A 20,107-nucleotide genomic window follows, 5' to 3' on the forward strand; every position below is an offset into this window, starting at 1 on the left:
ACACACATCAAAACTATGTACGCGTACACAGACTCTGATACAGAGGTACAGACACAGAAAGGTACCGATGTAAAAGCACAAAGGCAGGCCCAGCGACACTCCCGTCAACAAACCACGGCACCTAAATTCAGACTTGGTGGAGCGCAAAACCTCGCAACCTCCGAGGCACTCTCGCCGGGGGCGGGGCCAGAAGGGGGTGGGGCCTCGCAGGTCGAGGTGGGGTTAAGGGTCACAAGGCGGAGGCGCGCCAAGATGGCGGCCTCCACGTGCGACGTGTTCTCCTTCTGCGTGGGCGTGGCGGGCCGCGCCCGGGTCTCCGTGGAAGTCCGTTTCGTGAGCAGCGCCAAGGTGAGGTCGGGGCGGGTCCTGCCGGGAGCCTCAGCCCAGTCCGGCCACGGAGACAGCCGTGCAGGACTCCATGCCCGCAGCCTAGAGGCTTCCGTGCTGCTCGGACGCTACGGCCCGGCCCCTGCTCGCGGCCCGGGGGCTCCCAGTCTGTCCCCGCGCGCAGGCTCGTGGTGCGGTCACGCGATAGACCCGGGCCTCTGGAGTCTCCGTGCGCATTTCCTCCCAGCGGAATCCGGCCAGCCTGCCGGAGGCCCTGCTGTGACTGCTCGGGGCGGGGCTAGGGGGCTTTGCTGCTGGGTCCCTGGAACGGTGGGCGGGGAGGTGCTGGGCAGAGAGAACTGAGGTGTAAAAGAGTGTGGGTCCTCACGAACTTAATGTATGAAATTTGGTGGGGGGATGAGGAGACAGGCCAAGACCCTTCACGAAGGTCCTTGGAGTGCTGAGGAATTTGGACCAGAGTCCAAAGGCCGTGGGGGCGTTGGGAGAATTTTTAGCCGGAAGGTGACATGATTTTGTCGTTTTTATTGTGTTCCAAAAGTTCATTGTGGAAAAAAATAGAAAATGCGTGTTAGGAAAGAAAATATAAAACTCACTCATACTTCTATACTTGTGCAAAGATGTGTACGTTAAAATTACATTTTTAGAAATTGCTTTTTGATGCAGCAGTGAGTCTTTCAATATTAAGCCTGTTTCTACATATTAATTTTTAAGAGGTGAGTAGTAGCTTCTTCCGTGAGAGGGCCACAACCCTCTCAACCAACCCCTTATTAATGGACCCTTTATTGTTGTATTTTTGAAACCTGGAGTCAAAAATCTTAGAGCTCATTTTCTATGTAAACATCCTTTTGTTTTGTCCAGCACTATTTTTTTCCTAGTTATCTTTGCCTATTGATATGTGCAAAATGATATTTGTTTTCATTTATGTTTCTTTGGTTACTAGTGAGGTTGAATAATTTATCCTGTGTAGTGGCTGTGTGTATCGATGTTTCTTGCCCAAGATGTAAGATCTCTAGTTGTCTGTCATCTGCTCTCAGCATTATCTAAGGTCTCTAGTTGTCTGTCATCTGCTCTCAGCATTATCGTATTGATCTAGTTTCCCAGCCCAACCTTCCCTTGCCCCCCTTCTGCTCCAAAGGTATCTGGAGCACTCTGCTCCTTCCCTGGTAAATCAGCTTCCCTACATCCTTGGTCTCCTTACCTGTTCATATCTCCATCTCCATAGTCTCTAGTGTTCCTGGGTGGCCACAGTTTGAAGATGTCTCAGTTCCATCATTCTTGGTTTGCAGTAATTTTCCTCACCTTTTTCTTCATTAGCCCCCAGTCTCTCAGCCCCTTCCTCTCTTCATTTCTTTCCTCTCACTTCATCACTTCAGCCACTCTCCTTGCACAGATTTCCTGGCCCAGGCATCTGTCAAGGCCCCAGCCGATCGCCCTTTCCTTGCCTGTATCTGATCTGCAGCTGGAGAAAATAACATACCTTCCTGGACTTGGTAACAGCGTGGATTATCCTGGGCTTTTTGCTTCTCTATTCAAATAAGATTGGTTTGTGATTTTTTTTCTCTGTGTTATTTTCCTCAAGTTACCACATGAGGGTTATATGTGTGTGTGTATGTGTTTTTTGTTTTTTTTTTTTTTGGTAAAATAAAAAAGCTTTGCGTGTTTTCTGTCATTACATTGTTTAAATAGCGGTTTGAGAGAATTGGGTCCTGAAACTTTATAGACCAGGGCCCTAAGTGGGAGTAGTTTTTGACTACTTTTTATTGCTTCTGTGGATAGCAATGACTTTTCAAAAATTTATCAACTATTATGCCAGAGACATGACCAATCAGAACAGAAACCTCACCAGGTCCAGTGGAAGCCAGCTGGACTACCATACTGGTGCACTAGCCAGATAGCAGCATGGCTTATTGTGGGCTTTCTTCTTTTAATCAAGATTTTAAAATCTACTACATAGTCTACCCGGGCATGGTGGCTCATTCCTGTAATTCCAGCACTTTTGGAGGCTGAGGTGGGCTGATCACTTGAGGTCAGGAGTTCAAGACCAGCCTGGCCAACATGGTGAAACCCTGTCTCTACTAAAAATACAAAAATTAGGCCGGGTCCGGTGGCTCACACCTGTAATCCCAGCACTTTGGAAGGCCGAGGCGGGCGGATCACTTGAACTTGATGTCAGGAGTTCGAGACCAGCCTGACCAACATGGTAAAACCCCATCTCTACTGAAAATACAAAAATTAGCCGGGTGTAGTGGTGCATGCCTGTAATCCCAGCTCCCTGAGGCCAAGGCACGAGAATTGCTTGAACCCGGGAGGCAGAGGTTGCAGTGAGCTGAGGTCGTGCTACTGCATTTCAGCCTGGGCAACAGAGGGAGACTCCGTCTCAAAAAAAAAAAAAAACTACTACATAGTCTTAGAGTTTTGCACAATTTTTTTTTTTAATAGAGATGAGGTCTTGCTATGTTGCCCAGAATAGTCTCAAACTCTTGGGCTCAAGCGATCCTTCATCCTCGCTTCCCAAAGTGCTAGATTTACAGGCATGAGCCACCACATCCAGCCTGCATGATTTTTTTTAATACTTTTTTTTTCAAATTGGAAGGATGTATGGTTTGTCCCTTTTCATTCAGGTTCAGTGCTCTCCAACCTTCTTTTTTTTTTTTTTTTTGGAGATGGAGTCTCACTCTGTCACCCAGGCTGTAGTGCAGTAACGCAATCTTGGCTCACTGCAACCTCCGCCTCCTGGGTTCAGGTGATTCTCCTGCCTCAGCCTCCCAAATAGCTGGGACTATAGGCGAACACCACCATGTCCAGCTAATTTTTGTATTTTTAGTAGAGACAGGGTTTCACTATATCGTTCAGGCTGGTCTTGAACTCCTGACCTCGTGATCCGTCCGCCTCAGCCTCCCAAAGTGCTGGGATTACAAGCGTGAGCCCCTGCACCTGGCCCAACCTTAATATGAGTTAGAGCTCTGTTTTCCTTGAAATATGCTCATCAGTTTTGGGAATGAGTGACTTTATAAAGGAACAACTCAGATTCTTTTCTCTTTGTTTTGATTACTAAATATTTTCTGCATTTAGTCCTTCACAAAGAGAGGGAGATCTATATTTGTCCAATATTGAAATTTGAGATTGTCAGAAATAATGTGAGTCCCCTGTTCATATTGTCTTGTCTCATAGAGGAAGGCCAAGTTTTCAATTTGCTAGATTGGGACGGGATACAAGGCGTAGGGGGAAGGGCTTCCAGGAAGCCAGGCAAGGGTGTGCCCAGGGCTTTGCCTTCTGGTTTTGTTTCACCTGTCCCATTCTACTGTGAGATAGAGCTTCCAGAGTTGTTCACAGGGTTGAGATTTTTCGCTCTGAGTTTGAGAGCAACCCTATCTGGCCTTCTAAGGAGTCAGGGAGCTACCTGGGAGGCAACACTGACATGTCATTTTGCTTTGGTGTCAAGCATTTTTTTCCTCTCCTTTTGTTGTGGCAGCTCAGTGTTGGCAGGGCTCCACACATCTTCTTTGAGTAGTGGGAGTATATGCCCAATAAGGCCAGTAACTGCCTGGGTTCTGAAGCCATCTGCTGAGTCCTTTTGCACATTTGAGAGATGGCAGTTCAGGGGTTGTTTTCTCATCTTTCATCCTTCACATGATGTATATAGTGTTTTAGACCAGTGCTTCTCAAACTAACATGCATGTGAATCACCTGGGCATCTTGTTACGCTGCAGATTCTGATTCAGCAGGTCTGGGGTGGGGCCTAAGATTCTGCATTTCTAACAGAGTCCTAGGTGATGCCCATGTTGTCAGTCCCTGTACCTCTCATTGAGTAGGAAGAAGCTAGAGCTCATAAGGTACATTCATCTGTGCTATATCGTTGCACCCTGGAAACTACCTTGTAGGTATTATAATGCTCACTTTTCAAATGGGAAACAGATATAAAGTGAAGCAGTTGGCTCAAAGGTTCACAGCAAGTTAATGTTAGGACTGGTACTAGTATTAGCTCCTTTCTTTCAGTGCAACCCCCAAGGACTTGTTGGATGCCAGGCACTGTGCTAGGTGCTGTGGGTATTCAGCTGACCAAGGAAGAGGGCACATTCTCCCCCAAACAAGGCTTCCCTATCCCATGGTGTAGGATTTCTCTGCAGCCCTGTGTAGCAACACCACTGCCAGGATCCTGGAGTGGCATGTGGCTGACTGAGAGATGAGTGCCCTGCTGTTACCAGCTCCTGGTACTGGAGGCCCCAGCCTGCTATAAGCCTTGGCCCTGCTCTGGCCATACTCAGAAAATTTCTCTGAGTAATCTGAGATGACTGCCATTGTGGCTTCCTCCCTGTTCCAGGCCTTCTGCTCTGAATGGGCTGAAAGGAGTGCAACTGAAAATAGGTCAGAGCTGCATTTCCAGAGGAGAAAGTTATGGAGGGTACTGACCAGTCTCCATGAACTCACAGAGGCAGAGGCCTCTCCTAAGAGTGAGGCATGTGGGAGTGAGGCTGGACAGCCTCCTGGAAGCGCTTGGAGCTATGTCTTCTGTTCCTTCTTACAGCCATCCTATCCCTCTGCCCTCTTAGGGAAAGGGCCTGTTTGCCACACAGCTGATCCGGAAGGGGGAGACCATCTTCGTAGAACGGCCCCTGGTGGCTGCACAGTTTCTCTGGAATGCACTTTATCGCTACCGAGGTGAGTACAGCTCTCCTACTCCTTATGGCTGCTGGGCCCAGTTGCCTTTGTGCATGGAAGTGAGCTGCATACATCCCTACTGGCTGATGTCTCTGGAACTCTGGGTGTTGGGAGGAAATGCTATCTTCCATTGAAGGACTGTGCCTGAGAACCACGCCTCTGTCCAGTCTCAGGTGTTTGAGGCTAATTCCTGTGGTGGGAGGCTCTTCAGATGTGCTCCTTGAGGGAGCACAGCAGGACTCAGGCAAGTTTGACTCCATGGTCATGCTGAAGGCCCAGTGCCAAAGTGGAATCCTCCACCAAGAGGAGGCTACATGGCCCCTGTTCAAAGAAGGCTGAGTTAGGGGTGAGCACAAGTAGGATGCCCTTGGCTTTGCTGACCACATGCATTTTTCACACTTTTCTTCTTTTGGAGTTGTGGGGAGGGGGACGGAGTTTCGCTCTTGTTGCCCAGGCTAGAGTGCAGTTGTGCGATCTCGGCTCTCTGCAATCTCTGCCTCCCAGGTTCAAGCAATTCTCCTGCCTCAGCCTCCTGAGTAGCTGGGATTACAGGCACGCACAACCATGTCCACCTAATTTTTGTATTTTTAGTAGAAACGGGGTTTCACCATGTTGGCCAGGTTGGTCTTGAACTCCTAACCTCAGGTGCTCCACTTGCCTTGGCCTCCCAAAGTGCTGGAATTACAGGCATGAGCCACCGTGCCCGGCCCACACATTTCTTAAGCTGGAGACACGCAATGAAAGGAGGGTCAGTTGGCCCCAGAGTATGGGAAAAGCCCAGTGTTGGGGTGGTAGGGGAGCCCCACAGAGTGAGTCTGATTAAAAAGCAAGGAAAGTTAGACAATAAGGGCCAGGAGGCCCTTGAGAGGGAGGAGGGGATCATCTACCTTTGGCTGCATGTGAAATTCATTCATTCATTCATGCATGCATGTAATTATTCATTTACTCACTTCCCAAACTTTTATGAAACACCAGAATGGTGCCTGACACATAGCAGGTGCTCTGTAGGGCTGTGAAAGGGATAGATATGGCCTCTATTCTCAAGACATTGTTGTGTCTGGCTCTCACCCTCAGCCTGTGACCACTGCCTTCGGGCACTGGAGAAGGCAGAGGAGAATGCCCAGAGGCTGACCGGGAAACCAGGCCAGGTTCTGCCTCACCCAGAGCTGTGCACTGTGCGCAAGGACCTCCACCAGAACTGTCCTCATTGCCAAGTGAGTATTCTTGGGGAGTATACCTAGAAGGGGGTGGGTGAGGGAGGCCTTAGCTGGAGTCCTCAGTGGGGACACAGGAGCAATGACAGACCTGGTCATGGCCCTTGAAACCTATAATGTAGGATAAGATGTTGAAAAGGCTTGGTTATTGTTCCAGTTTCATCCTCCCTGGCACAGTTACATTGTCTGGAAAATGGGCTTGGTGGGAGCTTGCTTTCTTCCTGGGGACCTGGCAAGGGCTCTCCCCTCTACCTGAAAAGTTCTCTTCCCTTTCTGTGGTTTTGTAAGCCTAGGTGTGCCTTTCACATGTCCCCAGAGCACCCTATGTTTTCTCTTCTCATAATACATCTAAGCTACAGCTCAGGGCCTATTTGTGGAAGGAATGCAGTTAGAGGAGGTGATACTAGGGCCAGATCCTAGGGTACTGACTTCTTTTTTTTTTTTTTTTTTTTTTAATTAATTTATTATTATTATACTTTAAGTTGTAGGGTACATGTGCATAACGTGCAGGTTTGTTACATATGTATACTTGTGCCATGTTGGTGTGCTGCACGGTACTGACTTCTATCCCACCTAACAGGTGATGTACTGCAGTGCAGAATGTCGGCTGGCAGCCACTGAGCAATACCACCAGGTCCTGTGCCCAGGCCCTTCCCAGGATGACCCCTTGCATCCTCTCAATAAGCTTCAGGAGGCATGGAGGTGGGTCACTTTTCCTCTCTTCTTTCCTTTATCCTTTCCTCTCAGGTTGCCTGCCTGGGGTCATCAGGTGTTGCCATCTTTCTTAAGTTACAGTTCCCTGGGTTTTTCCTCCTTTCTTAGGGTTAAACAGAAGTCACATCACCCTATCCCCTGCTTTTAATCTGGGCTGTCAGTCCTTCTGTCCTTAGCATTTAACACTCTCCCAGAAAGAGCCCCATTAAGCCAATTGGGATTCAAAGTCTTGCCTAAGTCCTTGCCTATGAACTTTCTCTCTTGGTAATTGATGGAGTTGGTAGGAAGTTTTCTCTGTACCAGTCAGACTCGGCTTCCCTGAGCTCAGCTACTAGGGAGAGAATTTCTAGGCCAATCTTTTTTCTCTTCCCCCAGGAGCGTTCACTACCCACCTGAGACTGCAAGCATCATGTTGATGGCCAGGATGGTGGCCACAGTGAAGCAGGTGAGCCCACCCAACCCTCTCGGGGAAGCTGACTTTGGCCCCATTCAACCCTTGGTCTTGGTCTTTTCCTCACCTCAAAGCCCTAGCTTGGATGCAGAGTTCTTCCTGGCCTTCCCAAAGGAGAGCTCCTTGCTATGTAAAACCTTAGGAATGCGCTAAACATAAATCAGGCATAGGGAGTGGAGGGCTCATTTTGCCTGTAGTCTTTTTTTTTTTTTTTTTTTAACTTAAAGACCAGTGTGATAGTATGCCTATAGTTTCTGATACAGAAGATGCCTTGTGCAGTAGCAATTCATGCATTTGATTTATAAGCACCACTTTTTCAGGATTGTGTCTTACATAAAGCGAGAGAAGCCACTCTAACCGCCCTTCTATTAATGTTGTTCCTCAGCCTCTTTCTCGTGTTTTCCAAGTGTTGTTGAATTGGCTATCTGGGCTCCAGCTGGGGAGATGGTTGGGGGTGGGCACCATTGGGAGGAAGCCTCAAGCAGAGGAAGGGCCCCTATAAGCTCCTGTGTGGTGGTATTTCCTAAGTGGGCGGGAGTGCCAGTAAGAAGCTGGGTGTCTGTGACCCTTACGTATATTTGTTCACTGCAGGCGAAGGACAAGGACCGTTGGATCAGGCTCTTCTCCCAGTTCTGTAACAAAACAGCCAACGAAGAGGAGGAAATTGTCCATAAACTTCTGGGAGACAAATTCCAGGTTATTCTTCTCCCATGGCCTGTCTCATTCCCTCCCCAAATACCCTAGGATGTCTCTGGCCATCTGTGGGAAGCACCACATTTGATCACTTCTCAGCTACAGGAAGGAGTTAGAACTTGGGTCCAGAAATAGATTCAGAGGACTTATGTTCCTGCCACTGTTTACTTCATGACCTCATGTGGACCCACAGTTGGGAAGTGGGGTGACAACAGAGGAAGGAAGTGTTGGATGCCCTGCCCTGAAAGTGCTCCCTAACTGGTGTTAGAAGGCAGGACTTGTCATAGGATAGCAGTGGGCAAATCAGGTAGAATGGAGACTAGAGGGTTGTGGGGCCACAGAATCAGAGAGCAGCTTGAAACTGCCCATGTCTTGAGTGACCATTCCCAATCAAAGAGTATGGGTCCTCACTGAGGACAGCAGACTTCTCTGCAGGAGCTGCCTGAGGGTGGAGGCAGGTGTGTAAAAGGTTTGCATCTGGGGTGGGCCCTGTTGCACTGAACTTACAGGAAGGGAGTGGGAGAGCCCAGCTGGTCTGGAGGCCAGGTCAAGGGAGATTTGATGGTGGTGGTGTGGATAGACATTTCAGGCTGTCTCAGCCTTGCTGGTACAAGTGCTGGAAAATGGAGAGAAATTTGGGTTTGCCACCCCAGGTTGGAACAGGCCGGCAGACTGCCAAAGCTCTTTGGAGGTGGACTTTGTGGCCTTCCTTTGCCCCAACGGAAAGCTCAGTCTACAGAGCTGGCCCTTTTTCCTTCCCTCCCTAGTCGCCTGGGCCCTGCCTGGGTGCTAATGGGAAATCTCCAGGGATACAAATCTCTCTCTGCTTCCCCTAAACCAGGGCCAACTGGAACTTCTGCGGAGACTCTTCACAGAGGCCCTCTATGAGGAAGCAGTCAGTCAGGTGAGTGAGGAGAGGGTGGGACCAGTGGCCTTGTTACTCCAGCTTTCCAGGAGCAACAAGGTCAGCATCTCCTACTGGGACAGCTGAGCCAAAGCCGACTTGGTCTTCTGGAGTTGGGATGAGCCCGACTCACAGAAGGCTTCCCGAACAGAGTCCAATTGGAAGAAAAGCAAGTGGCTGTTAACATGAGTGCTTATCTCTTTATCTCTTTTTTGCCCCCACAGTGGTTCACTCCAGATGGATTCCGGTCTCTCTTTGCTCTTGTTGGGACCAATGGCCAAGGAATCGGGACCAGGTTAGAATGTTCCAGAGCTATTGAACTTACTCTCGGGGTGGGAAACTGATTGAGGAAGGTAGCCACAGTTCCTTTCAAGACTGGGATGGGGTAGGGTAGGACTCTGGGCAGATCACTGAACTGGACACAGTGGCAGGAGTCAGAATCAGGCATTGGAATCTGTTTTGGGGAGCCTCTGTTGGGGAAGATGGGCCCCCACCCTGGAGAATGAAATGGGGTAGGGTGAGAGACCCTTCTTCTTAGGCTTAACTTACCTGGAGGTGGAGAGCCCTGTGACCTGGGCTTCCGCCTCCCCAACCATGGGCTGCCTGGGACCCCCAGCTCCCTAAGCCAGTGGGTCCATGCCTGTGACGCTCTGGAGTTGAAGCCTCAGGACCGTGAGCAACTTGACATCTTCATTGACCAGCTGTACAAGGACATCGAGGCAGGTTGGTGAGATAGGGCCTTGGCCTCACCCAACCATGGTGACCCCCTAGTCAGATGGTGGACACAAAATCTTTGCCCAGGATGCTCTGTATTAATGGTGGGGGAAGGTAATCCCTTTGTACCTATGGGGAGCTTCAGCTCTATCCACAGGGTACACAGGTGAGAAACAGCCCCAAGATTTATCCAGAGGCTTGATGCTGGGAGGAGAGGGGGTGCTGGATAAATAGGGTGTCTTATAGACAGAAAAGCAAGGCTTCTGTCTGAGAGAGGCAAGTTTAGGTAATATGGTAGGGACTGATGCCTTAGTGTGGTGGGGTGGCAGGACAGTGGCGACAGTGCCTGTCCTTGTAAGCCTCGTTTCCTTTTCCTACCTATAAAAATGGGTAGAATAATGTCTGTATATTACTATCTTACAGCAACTGGAGAGTTTCTTAACTGTGAAGGATCTGGCCTCTTTGTGCTTCAGAGCTGCTGTGAGTCATGGCGTTGAGGAGGGATGGTCCTAGGCGCGCCTTTGTCAGGTGGCCTCGCAGCCACAGTTTATCTTTCTCAGTTGGCCCTTTCTAGGCTGGTAGGGTTGAGTCTGGGAGCCCCATTAGGTCTGAGCTCCCATAGGAATTCCCCTGGGCCTTTTTGTTCTATCATTTTTTTCATTTGTTCACCCAACTGTTTGTGCTATAATACCTGCTTATTATATAAAAAACCTTACAACAGGCCAGGCCCTGTACTAAGGCAGGCATAGAACTCTGATTCTTGCAAAGGGATGCATGGGCTTTGCACCATCACTGCCCTGTGAGATTTGGGAGTACTGCGAGCCCAGGCTAGAGGGCGAGTCTCATCAGCACCTGATGAGGAGGGGCAGATTCAGCTCAGACAGCTGCCTTTTCCAGACTTCAGCCTCCCACCCCCTGGTTTCCTGACTGCAAACTCCTCCTCCCAGGCTCCTGGGCCACTCTACTCTCCCAGACTGGATTCTCAGAGAGCCTGTGTCAGCTGTTACTAGATGTCCAATAGCAGGCAGAACTGAGTTAAGTGGTCTTGGGTGGGCATTCCTTCAGAGCCCTGTCCCTCCCTTTGTGAGACAGTGGGAACATGACTGAGAATGAAGTTGGCCAGTCACAGCGGGTTGGAGTGGGAGTGCTGTGGAGTTCATTTGTGTTGTGCTGTATGGTGTTCAGGAAAGAACACTGGAAGCAGAGTCTGGAAACTTGGGTCAAAACGTGCTCAGCCTTGGCAGGGATGAAAGAGCAAGAAAGGACCCAGTGCTCTGCAGAATTGAGGTTATTATTTTTTTTAGGCAGTAATCTTCATTACCTGCCTCTTGTGATCCAGGCAACCACAGTTGTGTGCCCAATGCAGAGACCTCCTTTCCAGAAAACAACTTCCTTTTGCATGTCACTGCTCTGGAGGATATTAAGCCAGGAGAGGTGAGAGGGGCCAGGAACCATGGGGATGGGTGGGTAGTGGGCCTTGGAAGTTCTCTGCAGGGATCAGGAGCAGCAGTGGCTAGAGCACTTGAAGTTCAGGCTGTTGGGTGGAATCCCCACATACCTTAGGGTCTGAGTCTTTCAGCTCATGGTTCTGTTCTAACCCTACCTCACTTTTTCAAAATATGACTCCAGAAAGCCTCAGGACAGTGTTTGAGGGACACATATGTGCTCAGATTCTTGTCCCCAGCTATCTTTTGGTCAAATGCAGATATGTAGTTTCTAAGAAAGCAGGAGATAGCTCTTTGTGGGTTTACGGTCTTGTCTGTTAGTGCAGGCACAGTGCCTCGTTGCATCTTCTTCAGGGTACGTAGCATCGATAACAAGACCTGTGATCCCAGCTGCAGACCTTGGCCATTGACAGTTTTCACCAAGGCTCGAGGCTAACCAGTCTCCTCTGTCTCAGGCACAGGCTGTTGGAGGCTTATAGTGGCCTGCCTACTGAAGGCACTGGGAACTGGATGAGGGCAGCCTGCCCCTTCACTGAAGGGCAGCGCAAGCCTGGCTCCTAGAGATGGGGCAGTGGTTGGAGATAGGGTAGGTGTTGGGGAGACCCTTATGCCATTTAAGAGAGCACAGACCATCAGACTGCACCTCTCTACCCTACAGGAAATTTGTATCAGCTACTTGGACTGCTGTCAGCGGGAGCGCAGCCGCCACAGCCGCCACAAGATCCTCAGGTGCCAGCTGGGGACATGGTTGGGCGGCTGGGCTCTGGGGTCCTCTGTCCCGTAGCTCCCTGACTTTTCCCCCTCATCATCCCTCACTGCTGCAGGGAGAACTATCTGTTTGTCTGTTCCTGTCCCAAATGCCTGGCAGAGGCTGATGAACCCAATGTGACCTCAGAAGAGGAAGAGGAGGAAGAGGAGGAGGAGGAAGGAGAGCCAGAAGATGCAGAGCTGGGGGATGAGATGACTGATGTGTGATGTTGCCCTGCCCAGAAAGGGCCCTGCCCTAGACCCTGCCATAAAAGGGGTTCTTCCCCCAGAGAAATGGCTCGGAGGGAACTTCCCACTCCCATTGCCTGCTTTCCCCATTCGAGCCCTCTCTGCCAGAGGGTAGGACAGAGCCTGGATCCCTGGCCCCAACCCCCACCAGACCTCATGCCCTGGACACTGCTGCTGAGTTGGCTCAGACTCTGCACTGGCACTGAGCTTTTCACAACTGGCCTCCCCTTGAGGTTCTTCCACTCTAGGGTTTGAGGGGCTGGAATCAGGGCCAGGGCCTAACAGCGTTTCTTCTCCTCGGCCCCACGGCCCATACTCACCCATTCACCGGAGGCTTCTCCCCTTTCAACTTGCTGTTGATTTCTTTTGAGGGTGTAAATCTGAGACCGAGTTCATTGAAGCAGAGAGGGGAGGTGGTGAGGCGCCCTCACCTCCCCTCACCACAGCTGTGGCTGGTAAGGCAACTGCTTGACCACTGGCACAGCGAGGAGAGGCGGGCAGGAGGATCTGGGCCTCCTGAGCTCCTTCCCTGAAGCTGTCTCCTGGGAATGCTGGACAGGGGGATTACTCACACCCCCATTTGGTCATCTGGGGAAGTGGAGATTAACCCCTTCTCCAGACTCCAGAATCTTTTTAACTCGTGCCTTGCCTCTCAGGACCTGGCATAGTGGCTGGCCCTATGGAGTATGGAAAAGGCCTCTGCCTTCCTCAGGAGGGACACATCGGGGGTCATCACCCTTTCTCACACCTGCTTCCCAATGAGCACTCAGCAGCATGGCTGAGACCTGGGGCTTGACAGGCCTCTGCTCCTTAGATTAGGATGCTCTGGTATTCCTGGGGCCAGTTAAAATGGGTCAGTGAGGGGCTCTCCTGGCCTCAATCTCCATCTTTAGGGTTTCCACAGAGGAACACTGAAGTCTTCCAGAAACCTTGAGGAGCTGGGCTAGATACTTGGAGAGTAGCCCTGTCTTGTCCCCTCCTATCCCCAGATTAGCACCACCCCTCTCACTCTTGGGTTGGATGTTACGGGAATTACAACCCATCATTCCCAATGCCTCCCTTTCCTGGAGGAGCCTGCCACATTCCCCTGCTGAGGGATCCCAGAGAGGACAGGTGTCCACCCCACAGGCCCTTTTCTGGACTATGGAGCCAGGTGGAACCTGTCTGGCCCCTTACCCACTGGGTTCTTACTCCTTCACAACAGTCAGCACTCCCCCTCTGCCCCCCACTGTTCTCAATAAAACGTAAGTGGTGACAGGCCTCTGCAGGAATGCTTTGTGGCTAGTGGCTGGGCAGGCTGCCCCAGGCGTGCAGCAGTCACAGGTGGGTGCAAAGGGGTACTGATTAGACCAGGTAATGGTAGGAGATGGGGGCTCCAGGCTCACCAGCTTGGGCTCACCTCTGCTCTTATTTACACTTTGCTATGCAAATGTTCTGATGCCCAAGAGCAAGGGTCTTGAGGTCCAGTTTGGGTGGCTTTTTAATTTTGAGACAGGGTCTCACCTTGTCACCCAGGCTGGTGTGCAGAAATGCAATCATAGCTCATTACAGCCTTGAACTCCTGGACCCAAGTGATCTTCCCACCTCCGCCTCCTGAGTAGCTGGGACTGTAGGGTCACGCTACCACACCCAGCTAATTTTTAATTTTTCTGTACATATGGGGTCTTGCTATGTTGTTGCCAAGGCTGGTCTTGAATTCTTGGGCTCAAGTGATCCTCCCACCTTGGCCTCCCGAAGTGCTGGGATTACAGGCATGGGCCACCATGCCTGGCCCTGAGGTCCAGTTTGGATCCCCATGCTCTAACATGAGTCTTCTCCTGAGGGGCTGAACTCTGGCTTCCCAGAGCGTCCTTGGTTCTCAACAGGAAGCTGTGCTGGGATCTAAGACTAGCAGTCTGAGCACTGGTCCCAAATGACCTGGGCCAGTTTCTGTCCTCTGTGGGTGTTTCCTTTCCTCAGAACGACAGTATAGGATGAGATGAATGAGTTTGAAGGTCCTGCCCACCCCTGTGTGCTCTTATTCTAGGACACAGTTGCAACCCTGATGAGAAGCTTTATTGCTAAAAAGTCAGTGAGGGTTTATTGAGTCGCCAAACACTAGCTCTTTAAACCACTCCAACAACTGCTGTGAAGGTCACTGTGCAGAGACCCTGGGTAGGGGAGGCTGGAGCCAGGTGAGTGTGACAGGTCACAGATGGCTCTCAGGCTGCCTACATTCAGCTCCTTTTGTTTCAGGTTTTAGCCAGAAGCCCTGGGGCCTGTCTTTTGCCCCTTCTTGCAGCATGAGACACCCTTTGGGGCCCTGGGGAAGGTAAGGCCAGTGGTGTGGCTTCCCTTTCAGCCTAGCAATGCCTAAACTCTTTTCCTCTACCTGGCTCCACTTGTCCCCAGATGCTCTCCCCAAATTCCAAATAGCAAAATTCCTGGGTTTCCCCTTCCCAGCTCAGAGTCATTTATGGCTGGAATGTGGGACAAACTCTTCTACCAGAAGGTCCAGGGTGGTTGCAGCAGCTCAAAGGTGGGGATGCTGGTGACATTGACTGGGATGGAAATGATGGCCCATGGCAGCCCATGCTGTTCCAGAGAGCGGCGGATCATGTAGCTGGGAGGGCATGAAGAGAAGTGGTGATGGTCACTTTCTTGGTACCCCATCATGCCCCACTGTCCCCATCAGTCTGGGAGTTTCAAAGCCCAAGAACTTTTTTTACCCTCTAACTGAAGTACCCCAAGTTGAGGCCTGCAAGAAGGGACTGGTGATTACCCCTGACCTCCCCAAGTCATGGCGCCCAGCCTCATGCTGATAAAGCCAGAGGCAAGGAGCCCTCACCCATCTCGGCCAAGCAGGAAGAGGGCGGGGATGTCAGCTGTGCGCTGGGTACTGTCCTGGATCATCTCCACGTAGAAGCTGTCATTGTCAACTGCGTTGTCAGAGATGATCACTGCCCGCCCGCCGTGCTCCTGGACCACCCGAGTCTTGGAGAGGAAGGAGCAGCCCCTGGAAGAGGTGGTGATGAGACCAAAGGAAAGACAGGTCCTAGCTCCCCCTTCACCAGACCATCACCCTGGGAGTACAGAAGGCAGACTCTGAAGAATTTGTTATAAAGGCTCATAAGTAAATAGCTAAAAGCATGGATAATTTTAGAACTTTTGTGTTTTTTTTTTTTTTTTTTTTTTTTTTTTTTTTTTGAGACAAGGTTTTGCTCTGTTGCCCAGGCTGGAGTGCAGTGACATGATCTCGGCTCACTGCAGCCTTAACGTGGCCTCAAGCAATCCTCTCACCTCAGCCTCCTGAGTAGCTGGGACCACAGGTGTGCAACACTGTGCCCAGCTGAGTTTTGTATTTTTTGTATAGACAGGGTTTCTCCATGTTGGCCCAAGCTAGACATTTTTCAAAGACCCTTAAAAAGATGAAATTTTCAAAAACAGCTCTTTCAAAGCACTACCACCAGTAATCTCAGAATCTGCCCTATGCCTGCTCAACCCTCATGTCCTGCCTGCCCATTCCTTACCCCCTCTCCACCAGAGCAATCTGGTCCTGGATGAAGAAACCGTTGCTGAGTTCTCCGCAGGCCTCTGGAGGTTCAGCGGGGACAAGGTGAATCTGCTCATACCTTGTGTGCTGAAAAACATTTAACATTTAGAGAGGTGAGACTGTAATGAGACATACCAGCTTTAGGACTGGGCTGACAATCCCATCTTATTGGCACCTTGTAAAGTGTGAAGGAAACATGGAGTGGTTTCTGTATCGCCAGACACTTAAACATTCTTACTTAATTATCGCAAAGGCCTATCTGGTTGTCCTACACCACCCTACCCTTCCATGAGATAGGCAGGGGAGTTGGTTGTAGATCCAGAGAGAGGAAGTGACTTGCCTTAAGTCACATAGTTCAGAGGTGGAGTTGGCAGAGGAAGCTGGTGCTCTTGGCTTTTCACTTCATGTCCCCTAAAAAGACAACTTGTCCCTCCATGGTGCCTAGGTCTATATTATACTCGGGAGTAGCTGGAAGAGCTTCCTTTCTGTGCTGCAGCTCATGGAAGGCAGAGCTGATTCTGCTCCGTTCCCTGTCCCGCACTCAGGTGGGATGAGAGGGTCACTGCAGCTCAGTGAGGGGAGGAGGGAGGTTGAGGATCAGAGATCAGATGTCTCCCTTAACTTACAAAGATACCACCAAAGTCCTTGGCAGGTGTGGCTGTGAAGATGTATCGAATGTCCCCAGGACTCAGCACTTGAAAGTACAAATAATCATGGATACGGAAGCCTGAAGGATAAAGAGTACAGGTAAGAAGCCTCCCAGGAACAAACTGGTTTAGGTTCAGATCCCAGACCCTGTGTCTTCAGCTGGGCTGGCTATAGTCTGGACGCAGGGTCCTGGCTTCAGCCAACGGGGTCCTCTAGTGGTGGGGTTGGGGGCTAGATAGTCTCTGTCCTGGGGAGGATAGAGTTGATGCAGAGTTAGTAACCCCAGAGGTTTATATCAGCTGCTGCTGCTTACACAGTAAGCCAGGAAAACTGAGAGCTCCAGGGTTAATATTTTTGCTCTGAAGACCTGGGAGTTTCAGGGTAGAGATGGAGTGACCTGCATACAAAGCAATTCTCACTAAAATTTAAAAGTTGACTTTCTGGTCCCACTGCCACCCCCTTAGTCTAGTCACTATCATTTCTTGTCCTGACAGCTCAGCTTCTTACCTGGCCTCCCTGCCTCCATTCTTGCTCCCCAAACAACCACCAGAAATTGAAAACATCTTAGCAATTATGAGCACATCACCATGCCTAGGGTTTCAATACCTTTCAATAACTGCCCTTTGCATTTAAAATTTAAACTCTTTTTAAACTGTGGCCTACAAGACCCTGTTTGCTGTGGCCCCTGACCACTCTTCCAACCTCATCTTCTCCATCCTGTGTTCAAGCTACACAGACCTTTCAGTTTCTTCACTTCTCTGGGTCTTTCTGCAAGCTGTTCCCTGAGCCTGGAAAGCCCCCTACTCCCACCCCACCCTACTTCCACCCCTTTACCTGACTCTTTCCTAGTCATCCTTCAGGTCATACCTTAAATGTCACTTCCTCAGAGAAAGGTTCTGCCTCATGATTGCCCTCCCATACCCATTCAAATATACTCTTCAGTAAATGGGGACTTTCAACATAATTTGTAATTATACAGCTTTCATAATTTTTCTTTTTCTTTTTTTGAGACAGGGTCTCACTTTATCACTCAGGCTGGAGTGCAGTGGCACGATCTCGCCTCACAGCAACCTCCACCTCGCAGGCTCAAGCGATTCTCATGCCTCAGCCTCCCAAATAGCTGGGACTACAGGCAAGCGCCACCATGCCTGGCTAATTTTTTTTTTTTTTTGTATTTTTTAGTAGAGACAAGGTTTCGCCATGTTGCCCAGGCTGATTTTTTTTTTTTTTTTCCATTTTTTAAATAGGAATAGGGTCTCGCCTTGTTGTCCGGGCTTGTGATCCTCCCACCTTGGCTTACCAAAGTCCTGGGATTACAGGTGCGAGCCATCGCACCCGCCCTGGATTCATAATTTTTAAATATCTGTCTCTTCCACTTCATAACTTCATAAGTAAATATAGGGGTAGCCCTATAAATTTTGCTGAATGAATGAACAACAACTATATCCAGCTCCATAGCACCGAGGAAGAGAATTTCCAGACAACTAGATTTTTCTGGGGCATGGGATCTTCTCCCCAGCACCAAAGTTTAATGTACCTGGACTTGAGTCCCTGGTTTCCTTAACCCAGAGAGACTGCGGAATGTTGAAGGATGAAAACTGCTGTCATGGCCGGGCGCGGTGGCTCACGCCTGTAATCCCAGCACTTTGGGAGGCCGAGGCGGGCGGATCACAAGGTCAGGAGATCGAGACCATCCTGGCTAACACGGTGAAACCCCGTCTCTACTAAAAATACAAAAAAATTAACCGGGCATGCTGGTGGGCGCCTATAGTCCCAGCTACTCGGGAGGCTGAGGCAGGAGAATGGCGTGAACCCGGGAGGCGAAGCTTGCAGTGAGCCAAGATGGCGCCACTGCACTCCAGCCTGGGCAACAAAGCAAGACTCCGTCTCAAGAAAAAAAAAAAAAAAAGAAAACTGCTGTCACAAGTCCATTGATCAACAAACTACTAAGTCACTACTGTGTACCAAGGCTCGGATTGATTAAGGCTTTAGCTGTCTTTGTTTACTGCCCAAATCAAAGCCATCAGTTAGAGCTCCCATGGCTTGGCACTGGGCTATACAGTCCTGGGAGTGGGGACTCCCCGTCAGATACAAATACACCCCCAGAAAGCCTTCCTGGACTAGCGTCAAACAGTCCCTCCCCAACCCTTGCTTGCCTTTGCGTGTGCTTATTTGTGTAAGTTGTGGGTATACGTATGTGCTCATGTGTGTGCATAGATGTATACATTTATGTGCTTGTGTAGGTGTAAACGGTTTGTGCGTGTGTGCCCACGTGTAGGAATGTGTGCTCCTGTACATGTGAGTGCTCACATACATATCTCCAGCCTGTAGTATCTTCCTTAGCTGTCCCTCCCGGTCGCACCCTAAGTCACCTGGGTCGGCGCTAGTGGGCGGGGAGGGGCGAGTGGGGAGATCTGCTTTGTCGTGGGAAGCTGAGGACTCAGAGCTTCAGCCTCAGGCTGCGCCCACCTTATGTCCCTGGACCACCACCCACTTATTCCGGCCGCCCGCTCCCAGACCTGTCCTGCTCCGAACTCGCGGGGTCCCCAAGGTGACCTGTGGCCCCCAACCCGAGACGCGGCGCAAGCTGGACGGCCAGCCCCGCCCTGCAACGCAGTCCCACCCGTTGCCGCTCACCGTGGGCCGCGACGCACGCGGGGAGCCAGAGCACGAGACAACACCAGCCCGCGGCGCCGGGGACCATCTCCAGGGCCCGGCCCGGCGCCGAGTTTCCTACCGCCGCCCCGCCGCGCGTCGCTCTCCCGACTTTAGCCTGACAGCTGCCCCGGCCTCCCGCCCACATACCCGCTCTCGCCGCGGGCTGGACGATGGGAACGAGGCTCACGGCTGATTGGCTCCGACGCCTGCTCATGTAGCCACACTTTCCGCCTCTGCGCCTTAGCCTACTTTCTATTGGTAGAGAGAAGTGGAGCCGGGGGCTGATTGGCTTAAACTCTTAACAGCTACAGCCAGCCCTCGTCTCAGCCCCGCCCCAGCATTTCTCAGTTTGGACTCCACTCTCCTGGTCCTCGAGGGCGGTGGGCGGGCCGCGAAGGACAAACACTAGAGGTGTGCGGGTACCGGACTTGCTTCAGCTGCCGATAGTCATGGCCGTTAGTCCTTGCGGTCTCGGTCCTGTCCACTCTCAGGCCGCCTCGCTTGACTACGATTAGCCTTCTCCCAGCTGCGCTTCCCTCCTCCCCACGCCTTCACGGGAAGGCACTCGTCTTGCGCCAGGGAGTTCTCCGCCCAGTGCCACCAACGCTTGCGCCCTCACCGTGGATAGGCGCTGGGGACGCGGCCTGGCGCACGCCATCCACGAGGAGCCTCTGGCCAGTGCAAAGCCAGAAAACGGGCTTTGGGGCCAGCTTCCCACGCTCGCCCCGTTGACACTGTGTAACTATGACACTGGACACCGTAACCTGTCAGCCTCCGTTCTCTCATCAGTAAAATGGCCTTAATAATAGGACCAACGCAATAGGGTTATGAGGATTAAATGAGATCGCTCACGTAAAGTGCTTTGGCACCAGCCTATCCCACACTTTGCGTCCCACACTTTTGCCTTTATTGCATTCCTTGGTCTGGCGCCCGGGGATGGAGGAAGGTGGAATTAAGTTAGTAGGTGATGCGGGCCGAGCAAAGACCCTCCGTGCTCAAAGTAGCACGACCGAAATGCGGTGACACCCTCTTTAATGACCACCCGTCACTAGCGAGCCCCGGAAGCCCAGCCTCAGGTCCTTCTAGCCGCACCGACTCGGTGGTAACGAACCATAGAGTAGCGGAAGTGGT

The 20,107-nt window shown here is 50.9% G+C and overlaps 2 protein-coding genes across 5 annotated transcripts; one reads left to right on the forward strand and one right to left on the reverse strand.

The window, feature by feature from the left end:
• The first annotated feature begins 221 nt into the window (after positions 1-221).
• Positions 222-13,393, forward strand: SMYD5 (SMYD family member 5). Of its 3 annotated transcripts, none has more exons than XM_038007107.2 (13): positions 222-348; positions 4,899-5,007; positions 6,082-6,221; positions 6,802-6,923; positions 7,311-7,380; positions 7,978-8,082; positions 8,921-8,983; positions 9,208-9,278; positions 9,522-9,706; positions 10,121-10,177; positions 11,002-11,131; positions 11,801-11,871; positions 11,967-13,393. In XM_038007107.2, exons 1-13 carry the CDS (start codon positions 253-255, stop codon positions 12,029-12,031), a joined length of 1,284 nt encoding a protein of 427 aa, XP_037863035.1. In that variant the 5' UTR covers positions 222-252; the 3' UTR covers positions 12,032-13,393. The 3 variants fall into 3 exon arrangements, with proteins under 3 accessions (XP_037863035.1, XP_037863033.1, XP_007968420.2); XM_038007105.2 differs by having other exon boundaries at positions 11,037-11,131; XM_007970229.3 differs by having other exon boundaries at positions 9,600-9,706; positions 11,037-11,131.
• A 782-nt stretch (positions 13,394-14,175) lies between these two features.
• On the reverse strand, positions 14,176-20,103 carry PRADC1 (protease associated domain containing 1). Of its 2 annotated transcripts, none has more exons than XM_007970225.3 (5): positions 19,124-20,103; positions 16,297-16,397; positions 15,648-15,757; positions 14,966-15,133; positions 14,176-14,740 (listed from the first exon to the last, which is right to left on the reverse strand). In XM_007970225.3, the coding sequence occupies exons 1-5, from the start codon at positions 19,188-19,190 to the stop codon at positions 14,620-14,622; spliced, it is 567 nt and encodes a 188-aa protein (XP_007968416.2). In that variant the 5' UTR covers positions 19,191-20,103; the 3' UTR covers positions 14,176-14,619. The 2 variants fall into 2 exon arrangements, with proteins under 2 accessions (XP_007968416.2, XP_007968414.2); XM_007970223.3 differs by having other exon boundaries at positions 18,956-19,137.
• Between the last annotated feature and the right edge of the window lie 4 nt (positions 20,104-20,107).

This window comes from Chlorocebus sabaeus, chromosome 14 (genome assembly GCF_047675955.1).
Source record: "Chlorocebus sabaeus isolate Y175 chromosome 14, mChlSab1.0.hap1, whole genome shotgun sequence".
Classification (NCBI taxonomy): Eukaryota; Metazoa; Chordata; class Mammalia; order Primates; family Cercopithecidae; genus Chlorocebus; species Chlorocebus sabaeus.